Here is a 13,224-nt window from a genome sequence, read left to right as displayed (position 1 = left end):
ATTTTGTCATAGCGATAGTAATGAACTAAGCGAGCGTAAAAGCATTCAAACTTAGACTGGCGAAATTAAACGTGCTAACTTTGTCAGATTTTGTCGTAACAATAGTAACGGACTAAGCGAGCGTAAAAATATTCAAACTTAGACTGATGAAATTAAACGTGGTAACTTTATTAGATTTTGTCATAGCAATAGTAACGGACTAAGCGAGCGTAAAAATATTCAAACTTACACTAACGAAATTAAACGTGGTAATTTCGTCAGATTTTGTCGTAGCGATAGTAACGAACTAAGCGAGCGTAAAAGCGATCAAACTTAGACTGACGAAGCTAAACGTGGTAACTTCATCAGATTTTATCGTAGCGATAATAAGGTTCGCTAGAACCAAAATAATACCATTGGAACTGAAGTGAAAGAACTACTTCTTTATTGATTACCGAGTCTTGAAAAATGCAAAGATAATAATGGAAAATAAATTACTAAACTGGAAACAAACTAAAGATTGTATTATTTTTTTTCTCTAGGATAACAGGAAAACAACAACTAAAATCTACTTATAGAACTTGCGCAGATGAAACGCATTCTACGGCTTATCGAGAACATTCCCATCTAAATCTCAAAGAAAATAAGATCCTTTGGTGGTGGGGCGATCAATGATGTATGGACCTGTCCAGTTTTCTCCAAATTTACCGGAATCTATCAACCTCGTCTTTCGACAGAGTACCCAATCATCTTTCTTAAACACTTTAAATCGAACTTTCTTATCATATTTTTGTTTTATATCAGCTTGATAACGAATTAACTATTAAAGACCAACATCTCTTGTCTCATCTATCGGGCTTTAGGCTTGAGCAAGTGCTTGCTCATTTGACTCCAATTTCACGGCAGAAGTTCGTGTGGTTGGAGTCATCAACTCTGTAGGCAAGACCGCTTCCGTACCATAAGCAAGATTAAAAGGAGAAAATCCCGTTGAATGCTTAGGTGTGGTTCGATAAGCCCACATAACCGCAGGAAGTTCCTTAACCCAATTTCCCTTGGCATGTTGAAGTCGTCGCTTGAGCATTGCAAGAATGGATTTGTTAGTACCTTCAGCTTGTCCATTAGGTTGAGGATGGTACGGTGTCGAGAAATTGTGACTAATCTTCAAGTCAGAACAAAATTGTCAAATTTCTTCAGCATCAAATTGTTTGTCATTGTTAGAAGTCAATGATGTTGGAATATCAAAACGACAAACAATGTCACGCCATAAGAACTTTTTAACATCTGAAGCATGTATCTGGGATAAAGGCACAGCTTCAGCCCACTTGGTAGCGCGGGTCGCGCTCTGGGCCTTATTGTGGGCTTTACACGAATAAAGTTACTGTTTTGCTTATTTTGGTAGGATTAGTTTTGGAAAGTCACCGCTTGTTTAGTTTAGGGTTAGAACGCCTATTTAAATGCTTAGGAGGGTTGTGATAAGACTATTTATTGATTTTATAAAGTTATTTCATCGTTTCTTGGTTAAAGAGCGATTTTTGATTGTTTGTGAGCTAACACACTTAGTATTACATTAGTTGGTATCAGATTCAGCTACGATCTAAATATGCCTCGTCAAGCAGCAAGAGGACGTAGTAGACCTCAAAGAGAAGTTTTTTTGGACGATATGTATGCTCGTGATTGCATGGCCGAACTTTCAAGGCAGGTAGTAGCGCTAACCCGCCAGGTCGAGGCCCTTAATCGGCAACCCGACCAACCACAAGACCGTGCACCACAACATGTGGAGGACGATATGGAGGCAGAGGATAACAACCCCTTTGCCATTTTGGAGGAGGATGATAATTTCCCCCGTGTTCCACAACACAAGGAGAACAGACGCTAGGAATCGGGTTTGAAAATTGATTTGCCTAAGTTTCATGGCAGCTTACAGCCGGACGATCTGATTGATTGGCTCGGGACTGTGGAGGAGGTTATGGAGTTTAAAGAAGTGTCATACGACAAACAAGTGGCGCTTGTGGCAACTCATTTTCGTGGTCGTGCTATGACTTGGTGGCAACAGTTGAAAGTGACTTATCACTGAAGAGGTAAATCTAAAATCGTTGATTGGGGGAAACTAAAAAAATATCTCCGTGTTGATTTTTTACCATTCAATTATACGCGTGAACTATATCAACGCTTTTAGAACTTGCGTCAAAGTGCAAAATCTGTGGATGACTATACCAAATATTTTTATCAGTTATTGTCTCGTGTAGATTTGACAAAGTCTGATGATCAGTTAGTGGCCTGTTATATTAGGGGTTTCCGTTCTAACCTGCAGGATGCCTTAAACATGTTTGATATTTTTTCGATCTCTGAGGCTCATCAACGTGCCTTAATTCTAGAAAAACAACATAACCGTAGGCGTAGTGGTCCTGTTCCCTGTACTCCTAATGTTCCTATCACTAGGCCGCAAGGTCCTGAAGCTATAGGTCGTGGCGCTAATGCAGTTAAGTGTTTTCGTTGTGGTGAGATGGGTCACTATGCTAACCGATGTTCCAAACCGTCTGCTCTTGGTAAGATTTTGTTTGCCGAGAATGAGGATATTAATGAGGATCCCGTGGGTGGTTTTCTGGGGGCTCCCATCTTTGATGTGGTTCGGATGACAGTCTGGAAGAAATAGTCACTGGTGACAGGGGTGAACTTCTGGTGGTGCGCCGACTGTTTTTTACTCCTAAGGAGATTGAGGGTGTTGGTTGGCTCCACAATCATATTTTCCAGTCGACTTGTACCATTCTAGGGAAGGTTTGTAAGCAAGTTATTGATTCAGGTAACTGTGAGAATGTCATTTCTTCTAAAGTTGTTCGTAAGCTTAACTTGGCCACTGAGAAACATCCGGCGCCTTATTCTCTCTCTTGGCTGAAGAAAGGCACAGAGGTAACAGTGACTAAACATTGTTTGGTTTATTTTTCTATTGGTTCTAAATATGTTGATAAGGTGTGGTGTGATGTTGTTAATATGGATGCTTGCCATTTGTTATTGGGTCGCCCCTGACAATTTGATCGGCGGGTTGCTCATGATGGTTGGAAGAATACTTATAGTTTTCAGTTTGAGGGTGTTAAAATTATGTTAGTACCTACTCGGGAGCCTGTGCCCACAGCCTCAGCCGAGCCAAAGTTTTCTTGTTTGGCTTTGCGCAGTTTTGAGACCGAAATGCTTGGTGCTAGTCACGTGTTTATTTTAATGTGTGAACCTAACACGCCAAAGATTGCAGTGCCAACATGTGTGCAGGGGTTGTTACAGGAGTTTGCAGACCTTTTTTCGGATGAGTTACCGATTGGTTTGCCTCCTATGAGGGATATACAGCTCCAAATCGATTTGATTCCTGGTTCTAAAATCCCAAATCGTCCGCATTATCGGATGAGTCCGAAAGAACATGCTGAGTTACAGCGACAAGTTACCAATTTGCTTAATAAAGGATTTATTCAGGAAAGTTTAAGCCCATGTGCGGTTCCTACTTTATTAGTTCCCAAGAAGGATGGTTTTTGGCGTATGTGTGTTGACAGTCGGGCTATTAATAAGATCACTACCAAATACAGATTTCCTATTCCCCAGTTAGATGATCTTCTAGATCAGTTACATGGTGTTGTCGTCTTTACCAAGCTTGACTTAAAATCTGGTTATTATCATATTCGCATCCGAATTGGTGATGAGTGGAAGACCGCCTTTAAGACAAAGGATGGCCTATATGAGTGGTTGGTCATGCCATTCGGCTTCTCTAATGCACCCAGTACTTTCATGCGAGTTATAAACCAGGTGATGAAGCCATTTATGGGCAAGTGCATGTGTGGTGGTTTACTTCGATGACATCTTAATTTACAGCAAGGATACCGCGTCTCATCTCTAGGATCTCCAGGCGGTGTTGTCTGTCTTATGCCAAGCTCAGCTATTTCTCCTTTGTTGCCAAATCGTTTTTTTCAGATCGATTCAGTTTACGTTTTCGGGTTATGTGGTTTCGGCAAAAGGTATCTCTGTGGATATGTCTAAGGTCGAGGCGGTTCGCTCCTAGCCTTGCCCATCGACATTAACTGAAGCACGTAGTTTTCATGGGTTTGCTTCTTTTTATCGCCGCTTTGTTCCTCATTTTAGTACTATCACTGCTCCTATTACTGACTATTTGCGTGGTAGTAAGTTTCTTTGGTCTCAGGCAGCTGAAGAGAGTTTTCAGTTTCTCAATACGGCTCGTCTCTGAGTCTTATTATTGGCCAGGTCTTAGCACAGATGTTCATAAATTTGTTGCTCGTTGTCATATTTGCCAGGCCTCAAAGGGCCATGCTACTAATGCAGGGTTATATATGCCTTTACCTGTTCCGAGTCGTCCATGGTGTGATATCAGTATGGACTTTGTTCTTGGTCTTCCTCATACTCAACAGGGTCACGACTCTATTTTGTGGTGGTAGATCAGTTCTCTAAGATGGCGCATTTCATTGCACGCAAGAAAACTACTGATGCTGTTAGTGTTGCCCAATTATTTTTTCATGATGTTTATCGGTTACATGGTTTGCCTACCTCTATTGTTTCTGATTGGGATACTCGTTTCCTTAGTAATTTTTGGCATTGTTTATGGAAAATGATGCACTCTGAGTTGAAATTTAGTACTGCCTATCATCCACAGACGGATGGCCAGACTAAGGTTGTTAACCGGTCCTTGGGTAATCTGTTACGTTCTTTGGTGGGTACTAAGATCAAGCAGTGGGATTCTTATCTTGCCCAAGCCGAGTTTGCCTTTAACCGTTCGGTTAATCAGAATTCGGGGTATAGTCCCTTCCAGGTTCTCTATGGGTTTAATCCTCGCGTTGCGGCTGATCTGACGCCTATTCCTGGTTTACAGCCTATTCATTCTACTACTTTTGAGATTGCTCAACACCTTCAGGATACTCATGCTACTGTCCGTCAGAAGTTATGAGAGTCCAATACAAAGTACAAGGATACTATTGATCGCCACCGTCGTGATGTTCATTTTGAGGTAGGTGATTTTGTCTTTGCTGCCCTTATTAAAGACCGTTTTTCCGTTGGTGACTATAATAAGTTGAAACATCGTAAGATTGGTCCTATGGAGGTGATTGAAAAGATTAACGTGAATGCCTATCGCCTTCGTTTGCCTAGTCATATCCGGACTTCGGATGTCTTCAATGTTCGACATCTCATTCCATTCTGTGGTGATTCGTCTGATGACGAGGATGCTTTAAATTCGAGGACGAATTCCTTCCAACCAGGGGGGAATGATGTAGTACAGATGCTTGCAGAAGAATACCTTGATGAATATGATAGGGTCGTCAACGTATGAATATTTGCTCTGAGGAGTAATGGAGCGGGGCCTTTTCGGTTTGATTTGATAAAGCTGGTCGCTTTTAAGGCTAGTGAATGTTACAAGAAAGATGGCGCGGCTTAATCGATCGCTTTTGCTTTGCCATAAGCGCGGGTTGCACTCTGGGCCTTATCGTGGAATTTACACGAATAAAGTTATTGTTTTGCTTATTTTGGTAGGATTGGTTTTGGAAAGTCACCGCTTGTTTAGTTTAGGGTTAGGACGCCTATTTAAAGGCTTAGGAGTGTTGTGATAAGACTATTCATTGATTTTATAAAGTTATTTCATCGTTTCTTGGTTAAAGAGTGATTCTTTTGATTGTTTGTGAGCTAACACACTTAGTATTATATTATTTTGGAAGAGGACCGACAATGTCAAGACCCCACTTCGCAAACGGCCAAGGGCTTAAGATTGGATGAAGTTCCGTCGCTAGAAGAGTTCCAATATTAGCATATTTCTGACAAGGAACACACTTCTCAGACAAATGCTTAGCATCCTTTTGCATGTATGGGCACCAGTACCCTTGTGTCATTGCTCGATGAGCGAGACTTCACCCGGGAGTGGTTCCCACGTAGGCCTGAATGAATGTCCGCGAGGACAAGTAAACCTTCAGCTCTGTTGAGACAACGAAGCATAGGGTTAAGACTTGTGCCTTTGCGATAAAGTTGCAAAAGACCGTTCGAAGTCGAGATGAGACAATATTTCCAAGCATCGTGTTTGACACGATCACCCACTTTATGATTAGGAGGCAAGATGTGATCATGTAATTATGTGATATAAGGAAGACGCCAATCATCCTCGTCATAAGGCGTAAGTGGAAAACTTAGCTCTATATCAGGAACTTTTGGAGATTGTCAGCTTCATGATCATCGTCGGTATAAACCAAGACAATATCATTGACAGGATCATTGGGTCATTTGATAGCATAAGTTGTGGATCAAGTGTTTTCTCTGCACCGACAGCTTGATTATCAAGATCACGCTTGCGCTTCCGAGTCAACACAGGAGATATCAAATTGGCATGACGTGATTCGTCAGAAAATGTCTAGACGAAAAAACAACTCTGAGTGATGTACATATCGTGCAAATCCTCGATGGACAGATCGATACTCGGTTCCTTTTGAAATTTAATGGTAATCTGGCCAGGCTCATCTGACTTAACTGCTACAGATAAATAGGCGAGAGAATTAGTATGTCGCACATCATGACGCGGACGCTGCACAATACTGATAGATTCAAAATTTCGAGCAATCCGATAAATTAAGTCCAAATAAGCCGCCATTCTCTCATCACAAGTTGCATATAATCCTCCAAACTGGCTAGCGACTAACTTAGAATTTGTGAATAATTATAACTTAGTCGCCCCCAAGTGAAGAGTAGTGCGCAAGCCGCAAATAACAGCTTCGTACTCGGCCTCATTATTTGAAGCGTCAAAACCCAAACGCACTGACTTCTCAATTTTTTTTCCATTCGACTGCAAGATTACACACCCAATACCGGAGTCAGACTTATTATGCGAACCATCAGTGTAAACAATCCAACAATCGGAAAATACATCTGATAAGTGTGGCAAGTCATCGCCTCCAAGAGGTAATGGCGTGTTGTCGACGATATTTTCTTCGTCCAGTAATGCGTTGGACATAGGAATATCATCAATAGGAAAATCAGCCATTAGCGATGCCAAAGATTGTCCTTTCTCAGCTATGCAAGTTTCAAAAATAATGTTGTAAGCACTAAGGTAACTTTCCCATTCTGCGAGGCGACTTGATTCCTGAGCATTGTGAAAAAGCTTTCGTAGTGGATATTTGGTATAAACTTTGACAACTCGACCCTGGAAATAAGGCTTAAGACGTCGGGCATCATGAACTAAGGCTAATGCAATTTTTTCCACTCAAGAATACCTTGTTTCAGCCGTTGTAAGAGTCTTGCTAAGAAAGAATATAGGATGACCATCACCACCATTGACAAATAAAATGGCGCTTACAGCATGATCAATAGCGGCTAAATACAGACTTATATGCCCTGTTGTTGGACTGGCAAGAACTGGAGGTTGGACTAAGTATGCTTTCAAGTGACGAAATGCAAGTTCACAGTCCTCCGTCTAAATTGAGGCGTCTTTCAATGTTTGGAAAAAAGGATGACAATGATCAGAAAACCGAGAGATAAAGCAATTTAGGGTAGCCAAGTGTCTTGTAAGTCATTGAATCTCTTTCTTTGACGTCGAAGAAGGCATTTCAAGGATAGCCCGAATCTGATCCGGATTTGCTTCAATTTCGTGTCTAGTCATCATGTATCCTAAGAATTTACCAAACGATAAACCAAAAGAACACTTAGTCAGATTCAAACGCATATTGACATTGGAGAGTCTGTCGAAAACAGCTTGCAAATCAGTAAGATGATCAGGTGCTTCTATAGATTTGACAACCATGCCGTCGATGTATGTTTCGACTGTCTTTCCAAGTAGATCAGAAAAAATGGTGTTGACTAGCTTTTGATATGTGGCTTCAGCGTTTTTCAGACCGAAAGGCATTACCTAGTAACAGTAAATTCCTTGGTCCTTAATGAATAACAGAATCTAATGATAACCAGAATAAGCATCCAAAAAAGACAAACGCTGAAACTAGATGTGACATCGACCATTTCAGATATACAAGGCAACGGATACTGGTGAATCGGACATGCTTTATTGAGATTTGGGAAATCAATACAAACACGTAATTTGCCGTTCTTTTTAGGCACTGCGACTACATTTGACAGCCATGTTGGATAAGTCACAGGCCTTAAAAAATTAACAGACAAGAGACAATCGATTTCTTCTTTCACTTTCATCTTTCTATCGGGGGCCATCCTTCGAGGCTTTTGTCGAACCAGTTTTGTATTGGGATCAATGTCGAGTTTATGCCAAACCACAGAAAAATCTATACCATGCATTTGCTTTATTCGCCAAGCAAAAACATGACTATTCTTCCTCAATAACAAAATAAGCTCTTGTCTCTCCGCTTCTGGAAGTTCGGCTGAAATAAAATTTGTCTCTTCAGGGAGTTGGCCAATTTAAACTTCTAAAAGTGGATCGACGGTCAGTGATCCTTCAACATTTCTATTGGCAGAGTAAACTGAAGGTCCCTGATGCTGTAATTGCTATTTGACGGCGTTAGAACTAAGAATAGTTCGTCCAACAACTTCAGACTTCTTATAATCATCGAGAACATTGTTGTGCAAATTAGAGAGGCAAATTGATCGCTGCGAACTTTACAGACTTTTTTATTGAATGGAAACTTGATGGCTTGATGATATGTTGAGACGAGAGCTTCCATATAATGAATCCAATCGCGACCAAGGATGACATTGTAAGGGGATTTACAATCCATCAATAGGAAATCAATATTGACTTCCTTTTGCATAAGAGTGATCGGGAGAGAAACCTTTCTAACGCAATGAGTAGCGATACCATCAAAACCAACGATAGACGCATTTTTAGGAGTGACCAAGTTATTAATAAAAGGAATACTGCGATAACACCCAGAAAACATGACGCTAGTTGAACTACCAGTGTCGATCATTATACGTTGTATGTGCATATAGCTGATATATACAATTATCACGACAGCATCATAATGAGGAACATGCACTCCCATTAGATCTTGGTCAGTAAAACACAATGGTTCGTCTTTAATAATCTCCGTGCGAAAATTAACCTTCCACGAAATTGATCCCGTTAACTTCGTAAAAATTAGTAAGATATTTGACTTTAGAACGACGAGCATTTTTCCGCTGAGTATTGGACAATGAATCAATGATGGCTTGTCCAACCTTAATGATATTGTGATCGGTTATAATTAAAACTTGAGTTGTCACTTTTTTCTACACATATTAATCAAGTTTTCCATTCTGCACAAGCTTTTCAATTCTTCACCACAAAGACCGACAATTCTCAGTTTCATGACCATAATCATTATGAAATTTGCACCATAACGATTTATCACAAGTTGTTTTAGTGTCATCGTGCAGGGGAAATGGCAGAGTGAGCAGACTTTTATCCTTGATTTTGTCGTAAATACCGCATATTTAGTATTAAGCGGAGTTAATTCAAAATCAGTAAAAGGCTTTCCGGTCCTACTCGTGGAGTCTTCTTTCTTATACGGAGGCTTTTGACTGGGTTGTTGTTGATCAAAAGTTGGATTCTTCTGTTTATTCTGCTGATCATTGAAATCCTTTCCTTTATTATCTTTGTCACGAAGTTCGAGCAGCCGTGTCGTCCTCAATATTACTAAATTGTTGAACTCGCTGGTATAACGCACGTCGGGAAGATGGAATGTCCCGAACAAAAAATTTGTACAACCCGTCTTTATCAAATAAGATAGATTCTTTAAAAGCATAGACCACCATTAGATCGAACCGCTCGGAAATCTCAGCTGCAGCTTGGCGAAAACGAGTGACAAAACTACGGAGAGTTTCATCACGTTGTTGCTTGATGTTGAAAAGAACCTGGACACTATTTGGACATTTCAAATTATGATGAAAACGTTTCGCAAACTTTTCAGTTAAGTCCTTGAACCGATGAATAGATCGCAGGGGTAATTCACTAAACCATACCAATGCTTCCCCCTTTAATGTAGAAGGAAAAAGTTTACATTTTAAAGCATCGTCGCCACCTGATAAAATCAGTTCGTTGGTGAAATTAATTACATGAAGCATAGGAAATCCCTCGATATCATCATATTGATCAAACTCAGGTTGTTTGAAATCTTTGCTGTGAGTAGCACATTGGATGGTGAGAGAAAATTTGTCCAAAATACCATCTTCAACTACAAGATTCTCTAATGTCGATTCAAAAGGATCACTATCAAGAAGAGCTTTTTTAATCATTTCTCGGCCACGTTGAGGATGATAGGGTTATATACTAAAAACATTACTTTTGTATTAACTCTAATTCTTTATATTTTGAATGAGAATCATATAGGTAAATGTTATGCATATTATATATGTTATTAGTTATATGCATGTATCTAATACTTTATATTATAGATAATATGGTGTGAACACACAAAAGATCATATCATCAGTACTTTATAAAGTATAAATAATTGTTCACAACCTAGATAGATTTGGACAAACCATTGGTACGGTTGTAGTATAATCTGGTATTAGTCTATCTTGACTATAAGATTACACTAGTACACTTTGTGTGTATTAAACAGGACCAAGTAAGGTTGTTTCTCTTTATACTGACTATATAAGAGAACAAACGTCTCTGTTATTATGGATGTTTGTCCTCCTAATCCGGATATAATAACGGGCATTTACATGCATTATACATTGCTTTAAATCATCAATGAGTGAGATTCATTTATGAATCAACAAACTCGATAGATTGGGTAATGACATTGTATGTAAGGTGTGCTGTTGATTATAGAAGGAATCAGTGTCCCGCAAGAAGTCGGGTTGATGATGTCCCCATGAGGAGCTCAAAAAGATTGTCATGTAAACCCTACAGGTGGATTTATTCCGACATGACAATGAAGTTGAGTGGTACTACTCAAGGACATAAGAAGTTGATTAATGTAGTTATCAGTAACTTGACTTAATCAACAGACATTTGATATCTTAAACACCGGGAGATCAACGAGCATATAATATGGAGCCCATAAACGCCGCGACCGTAATTTGGGATTAGAGGCGGTAGTGCAACAATGACCTTTAGTGGATTAAGCCATTTGTTGATGAGACTTGGGCGTGTGTTCCGGGCTTAACATGGGAAGCCCAGCCCCGTCGAGGCCCAACCCTAATTTCTCCTCATGGTCCCTGTTGTAGCCTATAAATAGAATACTCTTTCTCTTGGCCGAAATGACTATTCACTGAAACAGAAAAAGAGGCAAGGAAAGATAGATCCAAAATTGGATCTAGCTTTGTGAGAAAGAAGGGGATTGGTAGATCGTTTCCCACACAACGTCCAATCTGTTCTAAAAGAATACAACAGAAGATCAAGGGGTTGATTGTTTATTCGGATTCATAAAGCTTGGATTCTCAGAGTTATCTAAACCGGATCTAAAAGGTATGTTCTCTAATCCAAAATCGTGAGAACCCCATTGATTCCACTGCGTGTGGGTTCTCGCGGTTTGTAAAAATATTCGTTATGAAAATAATGGTTCCTACAGAGGAGTCATTAGATCCATATTGGCTAGCTCATAATCATGATCGTGATGACACATATGGGAACGAACAAAACGAGAAGAAAATGATGAAGATTCATCGTGACTATGTCGAGAGGAATGTGGTTGGTACGTTGGACCTTCAGTACGATAATGTTCGGAATGATAAGAACCACGTCGCTGAAGTGTTTCGCCATATTGATGGTTCCGATCATGAGTGCGACCATTATTCTATTCTCCACGCGAATTCCTCGGGACTTGCCGATAATCTGTAGGACCGTGGGGTGCAGTCGGATGGTTATTAGCAGTACCTTGCCTACCGAGAACGTGACCAAGTGGTTGGAAGTTACTCGACGGAGGTTGGGGAATTCGTCGCCCATTACTTGGAACTCGTTGATGGTTGTTGCAAATATCGTGAATCTCATCCTTACCACTTAAATGATCCCACACACTATTATGTTGTTGGCGTGTGTTACGTTGTGGTGTGACAGATACAACATCATCTGCGAGTGGAGTGGGTCATTTAAGATGACGCCTGTAGTAGTTGTTCTATTTGCGGACATACTTTAACTTTTGAAGAAGTGCTTCGCAAGACATATGAGTTACATTATCCGCATTAAATAATAGAGAATCGTCAGAGGCAATAACCTCGCGCTGAATAATTTAGCATATTGGTAGAACTACAGTATTAGGAGGTATTATTCCATCATCATCAAGTTGACCTTGACCATCATGTTAGTGATGATTGTCAGTAATTACATCGGGACCTTGAGCTCTTCGAGTATGCGTCATAACTTTCGCAGAACGTGATCAATGGTGTTAAATAAGAACCGCAGACGGGGCCAATTATGTTTCAACTAAATATGATCAAAACACTAAGTAGCGACAAAAGAGACGAAGAACATAGAAAAGTAGTTAAAAAATGATGGTGATTGGGAGAATGATGAGGCTGTACCTTGCGGTTGCCTACGTATCCAAATTATCAATGGGATCAAGTCTCAAGAACGTAGTTCTGTATGAAAAATAGTTTGGTATTTATACAGGTAGAGTAGATAGTCCTTGTAGCTCAAGTATCCTTTGTATCTTAAGTAATTGTAATTGAATATAATTCTCAACTGATAATTATCTCTTTTGATAAGAAACGAATATGGACATAAATTAACGTACATTAGTGGCAAGCCATGTGGCTAAGGTTCAGCCTTAGACACATGAGTTAATGGGCATGTACATTGATCCATGGTAGTGCAAATTGGGCTTTAGCCCTGTCGATTAAACGAATAAAATAGATACCCCTACTAATGGACGTTTGCCACGTAGGTGGGGTCAAAACACTATCTATCATGTCAAACTTATTTATATTTTTTTTTCCCCTTCTGCAGTTACCTCTTATATATATGAATTTACAATTTTTTTTTCTTACGTGTTTCTTCAGTGAATTAGAGGGAAAGAATCTATGTATTGAAGAAAATAAGAAGCACTGTCAAAAGCAACAAATGGGAAGCACGATCCCATCCTTTGAAGTTTTAAACAATGCAAACAGATTTGAAGATTTTGAATTGATGTTACACAACACCGAAATTCAAGGTAGGTTATTTTGTGTTCATTTTGTTCAAAATGCATTTTGTGGTTCTATTTTTTGTGCCTTTTTTGAAGCTTGCATGACGTCTAATATGTTAAGACCACCATTTGTACCAACTTACTATTTCAATCTTCTCCATTATGATATTTTTGCACTAAAATACTATTGCAATTGAGAGTT

General features: G+C 39.7%; 1 protein-coding gene across 1 annotated transcript; it reads right to left on the bottom strand.

Annotated features, from left to right (window-relative positions):
* Positions 1-9,546: 9,546 nt before the first annotated feature.
* Positions 9,547-10,011, bottom strand: LOC147479546 (uncharacterized). The gene has a single exon (XM_086578441.1). It carries the CDS (start codon positions 10,009-10,011, stop codon positions 9,547-9,549), a length of 465 nt encoding a protein of 154 aa, XP_086434567.1.
* Between the last annotated feature and the right edge of the window lie 3,213 nt (positions 10,012-13,224).

The sequence above is a fragment of the Coptis chinensis genome, chromosome 8, assembly GCF_015680905.1.
Source record: "Coptis chinensis isolate HL-2020 chromosome 8, ASM1568090v1, whole genome shotgun sequence".
NCBI classification, from domain to species: Eukaryota; Viridiplantae; Streptophyta; class Magnoliopsida; order Ranunculales; family Ranunculaceae; genus Coptis; species Coptis chinensis.
The sequence above is the reverse complement of the archived record's forward strand: the minus strand, read 5'-3'. Positions and strand labels throughout refer to the sequence as shown.